Source organism: Ursus maritimus, unplaced genomic scaffold, assembly GCF_017311325.1.
Source record: "Ursus maritimus isolate PB19 unplaced genomic scaffold, ASM1731132v1 scaffold_3, whole genome shotgun sequence".
Classification (NCBI taxonomy): domain Eukaryota; kingdom Metazoa; phylum Chordata; class Mammalia; order Carnivora; family Ursidae; genus Ursus; species Ursus maritimus.
In genome coordinates, this window is record NW_024425563.1 from 21,910,622 (window position 1) to 21,917,233 (window position 6,612).

Sequence of the window (6,612 nt, forward strand, 5' to 3'; positions counted from 1 at the left end):
TTTTTTTTTTTTTTTTTTTAATCTCTTGGTTTAAAAAAGAGAAAAAGAAGAAAAGGGAAACAAGGTATAGAACTCCCACCTTGATTAATTACAGAATACTTCCCCCATCCCCCCTGCTCACCCTGAGGCCCGCACCCCCACGCCTATCTCCCCCCTTCTTCCCGGGGCCCATACCACCTCCCCCAAAGCCCCCACCTCACGGCGGGGCCCGCACCACCACCGCGATACCTCCCTCACCCTGGGGCCCTCGTCATTTCCTCCATCCCCCCCCTTCGCCCTGGGACCCCCGTCACCTCCTCCATCCGCCCCCCTCGCCCTGCGGCCCGCACCGCCTCCCCCTTCCTCTGTTCCTATTGGCGCGTTCGCCTCTGGTTCCCTGCGAGCGAATCTATCAAGATGAGAGCATTAATTCACTCCTGCAGACCTGCGTCAGCTTGCGCAGGAAAAAGAAAAAGAAAAAGAAAGGGGGGTGGGGGTAGTGGGGAGGTGGATACTCAAAACCAGCAAGGACCGGTTAGGAGGAGAAAAGGGAAGGGAAAAAAAAGAAAGGAAAAAAAAAAAAAGGAACCGCTCTGCAGGCAGAGCCGGGACTGACGGCCCGCCTGGGAGCGGCGAGATTCTAGAAACGTCAGAAGGAAAACCCACAGCTGCGCCTGTGTACCTTGAGCACGTTCATGGGCCGCTTTTCAAAAGAATGGCCAATATTCACTTTGCTCACTAGACCCGGGTGCTGAGCCACGATGTTATCCATTTCTTGGGAAATCTGAAATGTGTAAGACAAATAAGACATTTGCAAATGAATGATGTGATGCAACCATTCGTGCCTTTTCTCTCGCCTCCGTTTCCATTCCCTCCGGGAACGGAGAGGGCAGCGCGGCAGATGCTGCGGGACTGGGGACGCTGGACTCACAGCTAAGACGGGACGAGGCACCGGGCGTCCGCGGGGGCTGGAGAGGGGGCAGCCATTTTGTGGCGGCGGAGCCGGCTCGCTCCAGTTTTGTGCTTCCAACAAAATGGCACTTGTCTGGCTTGCCTGTGGCTTTCCTCAGCCCAGCACGGAGGGACGGCTTCCCCGGCCACAGAGCTGCTTGCCCTCACGAGCAGAGGGACACAGGTGGCACCGGCTCCCCCCGCCCCCAACAAAGGTGGATGTGGAGGCCGGCGCCACAAAAGGCAGCGGGGGCTGGTTCAGGCCCCTGGCGACAGGGCGCCGGCCCCCGAGGCCCCTCGGTCACCGGCTCCTTGGGCTCCGACTGGCCAGGCTGACGGGAATGCTGTGCAGCGCGGGCACCCAAGCCGTGTCCACGGCCGGACCGCGACGTGCCTGGGCCTGTCTGGAGGGGGACCCGCATGAAAGCGGCCCCTCTAGCCGCTGCGGGCTCTTGCTCTCCGCGGGACCCGGACCCCGATTTGTGAGACCAGGCGAAGGAAAGAGCGAGCGAGCATCTTCCTTTCTTCACGCCCTTGACCCCTCATTCTTTGTACTCGTTCACAGCCCCCTATCTGAAACCATTAGGGGCCATACATATTTCAAATTAAGAAAAAAAAAATTTTTTTTTAGAAAGGTCAGAGGAAGGGGGCGCCTGGGTGGCTCAGTGTAAAGAGTCTGCCTTTGGCTCAGGTCAGGATATCAGAGTCCCCGGATGAAGCCCGGGCCCTGACTCTCCGCTCAGCGGGGAGCCTGCTTCTCCCTGCTCCTCCCCCTTGTTCTCTCTCTCTGTCAAACAAATTAATAAAATCTTAAAAAAAAAAAAAAAAAAAGACCAGAGGAAGCTTATATTGTATATTATACATGTGGCATTGCTCCATATTCAGAGACATTAAATTTCTGGCAGTGAAACAAGGGAGTAGCAAGTCAGTTCAGGTCAGAATTCGCCCCCAGATGAGTTTAGGTCAGGTCAGCTTTTGCCACCAAATAAATCAGGGGGAAAAAAATTAGTTTCAGACTTCTTTGCATTTAGAATTGCTGGTTTAGGAGATGAGTACCTACCGATACCTTCTCTCTGGCTCTGTCCTATTCCCCCACCTCACCCTGTTACCCTCCAACCCCCATCTCTTCTCCCCTCCCTTCCATTCCCCCACTCCAAATCATTTAGGCAAATGGACCCCCGTGAACCCCAAGAAAAGCTCTGTGTCACAAAGAGGCAAGTACAGCCCTGCCCAGATGTCCAGGTGGCAGTGTGTGACCCAGCTGGAGGAAGGGGGTGTTCTTCACACCAACAAAACTCAGGAAAGACAGCAGAGACCTCGCAAGACTTTGCTACTATTAGGTCTCGGAGCGTTGGTCAGATTAGGAACCCAGTCCTTGGTGGAAAGTCAGAGGTGTCAGGGTATCCCCTGATTCCATCATCAGTGGCAGCCAGGAAGCTCAGCTCTCAAATGGCTTTGTGGGCAGCCCAGGTCAGATATCCGCAGAGGGGTCTTGAAGGGAGAGGTTCATTGGCAGGAGAGGCTGTTTGTGTGCTCACTTAAGACACTCCTAAACAATTCCCAAAAATGGAATGGCTCCTGGGATGGGCAAGTGGGCTTCAGGTCCTGCCTTAAAGCAGTGACACTGATACTGGGTGTGAAATCCTAGAGAAAACTGGGGAAGTTAGGAAATCATATGAGAATACTTCCCATTACATCACCCGGTAGAAACAAAAGCCTTATCATCAGAGGAGAAAACATCCCAATTCCCTGATGGTCATTTTGACACACCTACCTCTTCCAAAGTATGATAAGCCTCAAAGTTGAAGTTACCATCCCGTTGTCTTCTCTGATAAAGTAACATTTCTTCATTCTCTTTGTCCAACAGAACCTAAGACAAACCAGTCACACCTACAATTAGTTTACAGCAATCCATTTGCATCTGCAGTTGTGAGGGCAATGCTAACACTCAGGTCCCCAGTCCCAAGCATCCTCTCCCTGTCATACAGATTCTGGGGTCATGCAATGCAGCATCCTGAAAGGGCATGAGGCACTAGCAGGACGTCTGGCCAGCCAGATGCCACATATAGAGGATGACAGTCAGTCCTGTGGCTGTGTTATGGCTCTTCCTACCTTTCTGGGAACCCAGGGCCCGAATTAACCCTCAATTAAAAACTAAGTGAGTCACGTTTTACTTTTATTTAAACGAACACCCTTCAGTTTGCACTTTATATTTCATGCCGAAGATTCTGTTTTGCCCTTTCCCTTAAGATTTTTATTACTATATCCCACTTACGCCAAATGCAAAAGGGTGAGGGACAGTGTCAAAGGTAGCCCAGACTGCAGGAAAGCCCCAGTGGCACCCACGGGTCCTTTTCCCTGGCAGAGGGTACCGGAGGAGAAAAAAAGATGAATCTTCAGTTCATGTAGACCAGCAAGACTCTGGAAGGATGGTCAGTAGGATAATTACCTGAACATCTTCAATCATGATGGAATAAGCAATTCCCTGGGCCTCCAAGAAAACTTTGACTGCCTGGACATTCACAAAAGGAACTCGGACATGGGCTGCCTCCCCTGGGATCGTGGGTGGTTTCCAAAAATCAAGCTGGAAGGGGTAAAAGGCCGAGGCAATAAGTGGGTCATTCCAGGGAAATGGACAGGTTTCCAGAAATCAATTTGTGTCTATTTTACCTCCAGCCCACAAGACTAAAATCACTGTAGAATCACTCTGATATTGCAAGAGGGTTTTTAAATATCCAAACAGGGGCCTATGTATCCTATTGTTTGTCCCCCCTATGGTTTGATATTAAAACTGGCAGAAGGCAAAGTTTATTTAAAACCTTGGCAGTTGTTGTTTTTTTTTTTTAACAGTTGACATTCAAGCAATCTAATTCATTTCATAATAGAACATTAATACTGTAAATTATTTTAGGATGGAAATAATGCATTAAAGCTGTTCAACAATTTTTCAAAGTAACTTTCACATGTGATCTCTTTGCACTCTTACAATAAACCTGTGACATAGAAGAATGGTATAGTTATCCTCATTATTCTGAATAGGATAATGAGACACAAGGAAGGTAGGTGACTTCCCCAGTGTCACAGAGTCGAAACTAGAGCCCAGGCTTTCTGCGTCCCAGCTCCATGAGTAAGTGTTCCACGCTATGTCAGAGAAGATGAGATACAGTCCAAAGTAAGAGATCCCAATCATCGTGTCTAACTGTGGAAGAGTCACTTTGGGAAACAGAAGCTCCCCCTAGGACGGCTACCTGAAGGTGTTCTTCAGCTTCCAATTCCACCAGATGTTTTACTTGTTCTTCATTCCTTGGTGAGATCTCAAGAACCTGGTCCCTAAGAATATTAACCACAGACATGACCTTAAAAGTAAAACCTGGACACTGTTTCCTGTTTCTTTCTGCTCCTGTTACTCTCTGCATGCAGGAGGTTAATGGAGCAGTTAATAATCTCTTCGACAATCGAGAAACTAATAAATCGTATACTGACCCACATCCCCAGAATGAAGACTTGGTAGAATGGCTTTACTTCCCCCCAAGGAAATGGTATCTAGATAATAATTAAGAGGTGTACCTACTCCTAGCAGGAAGCTTGCCATTAAAGTTACCTTTCCTTTAGCTAATGATTATTTATAAAATAACACCTGCTGGTCATAAAGCAATAGCTTTTTAAAACTTGTCTGTTCCTGCTTTTCAGAAATGAGGTTTTTGTTTTGTTTTGTTTTTTAAGCGGAATAATTAGGTTGGTGCTTGTAAGAGGAAATCGAATTCGCATCTGGGTAGACCTAGGATGTTTTATTGTTGTTAACTGGAATGTATTAAGAGTTCCATCTCCAAACCCCATTCATGTGGCCCAAGCTTGGGGTACGCCAAAGACAACTGGGACCCTGAAAAATCATGGTGTGCTCTCCACACACACTCATACACACGCATAATGAAGCATAAAGGGTATCAAGAACACCTTGGCAGGAAAGAGAAGTTGCAAAACAAGCAAACACATACCCTTGGAAAAGAAGTTGGGGAGTAGATCTGGATTCGTATAGCCCTTCCTTGGCAGTAGAGATTTCTTCTCCTCTGTCTTTTCTGCAAGTAGGCTGACTTCCTGAGTCACTATCCCGAGCAATTATGCAATGGGGAAAGGATTGGTACAAAGAGCCATATGCAAGGACCAGGACCCAGGTCTTCTGAAACCAAGTACCATGCAATTTCCAGTGAATTCTACGTAAGTAATAGAGTGTGAGATCTTCAAGGCTCTTCTGCCTACAAGTATCCATCTGCCCCATGATCTGAAAATTCTTGCATTTGAGTCTCATTCCCTTTGGTTGGTGCAGACACCCAGGAGCCCTCCTTTGTAATGGGAAGGCACTGAGAAAAGTACTGCTTTGGGCTAATATTTCCTGGTGTGTGTTCTAAGGAATAGTAGCCCTTTGAGTTGCTCAGCATATTAAAAAAAAAAAAAAAAGTGAGGAGAAGTTTGATGATCAAAAAAAATGGGTAAATGCAGCAACCTAGATCCCTTCTTATAGATTTATAATGCACACGAATTTAAAAGTCACTAGAAATTCTATAATTTGTTAAATCTTCTGATTCCCAAATTTATTCAACCACCCACTTCTTTGGGCCAAACTTATTTGACCACTTCCTTAATTCCCTGGAATGCTCTTCAAGAAATGCTGCCTAAAGCCTTTCATAGAATCTTCAAACCAAAGTGCTTTAGAGCAAAGGTGAATCCTATGATGCCATGAGAGTTGCCTTTGGGCTGAAATCTACAGCCCTGGTCCTCCCACCTTGTGAGGTTCCCTGGCCTGGGCCCTAGATCTGATGATGGGCTGACCTGGAGGGCGAAGCCCAGAATGACCGGGAGGAGGTGGGGGAGAGTATCCCATCACTTACGGAAAGGCGCTGAGACATCAGCCAGACTGCTTTATTTTCACTGACGCTTATCATCCCTATATTCTGATCACCAGGAGAGGGAGAAATAAGGTATGTGTTCGGATTTCAGTTTGTTTTTTCCCTTAGATGTCATGCAACTCTTTCTTAGGTCACTCAGTTCTGTTATTCCCACTCTTCCCTCTCTAAATGTAAGAGAACTTCTCTGAAAATGCTGAACGCTTACACCCATTATTCTGCGACATCCAGTAAGACCCTGTGAATCAGGTAAAAAAAAAGTTCAAACAGGCACCAGAAAGCATAACTTACCCCACAAATGTTTCTCGACAGTAGATCTGCCCCAGAAGGGCACCAAAAACCAATATCAACTTCATGGTCAAGGATCTTCCCAGAGTCCAGAATTCAATGTCACTCCTGAACTTTATTTATAGGGCCCGCGGTGGAGGCCGATCTGTAGGTTGTGTAAGAACTCAAGTCAATGGCCACATGGTAGAATTCCCACCCGCATGTCAAATTCTCAAGGCTGTAGACACTCACCTGTGTGATATCACCAACCCGGACATTTTCCATTCCTGCAATGAGATAACAAACTTTGATGGAAAGAAAACAAAATTGCTAGGGCATACCAAGGGCAATTATGTATTTATGATTCAGAACATAAAGTGCCACTAACTCTGACTAGTGACAGAAGCCAGATTAATAGACCTGAGGTTAAAGTCCTTTCTGCATTTCTGACCAAAACAAAAACAAAAACAAAAAAACACACACACAAAAAAACAAAAAACCCAAAAAACAAAAA

General features: G+C 47.0%; 1 protein-coding gene across 1 annotated transcript in view; it reads right to left on the minus strand.

Moving 5' to 3' along the window:
- Positions 1-6,383, minus strand: part of CPA2 (carboxypeptidase A2) — a 19,803-nt gene extending 13,420 nt beyond the window's left edge. Inside the window, exons 1-6 of the mRNA XM_040644543.1 lie at positions 6,351-6,383; positions 6,123-6,238; positions 4,179-4,260; positions 3,380-3,514; positions 2,705-2,800; positions 662-763 (exon numbers count right to left, since the gene is read on the minus strand). Of these exons, the coding sequence (XP_040500477.1) occupies positions 662-763; positions 2,705-2,800; positions 3,380-3,514; positions 4,179-4,260; positions 6,123-6,238; positions 6,351-6,383 (564 nt within the window). The remainder of the gene's footprint in view (positions 1-661; positions 764-2,704; positions 2,801-3,379; positions 3,515-4,178; positions 4,261-6,122; positions 6,239-6,350) is intronic.
- Positions 6,384-6,612: the final 229 nt, after the last annotated feature.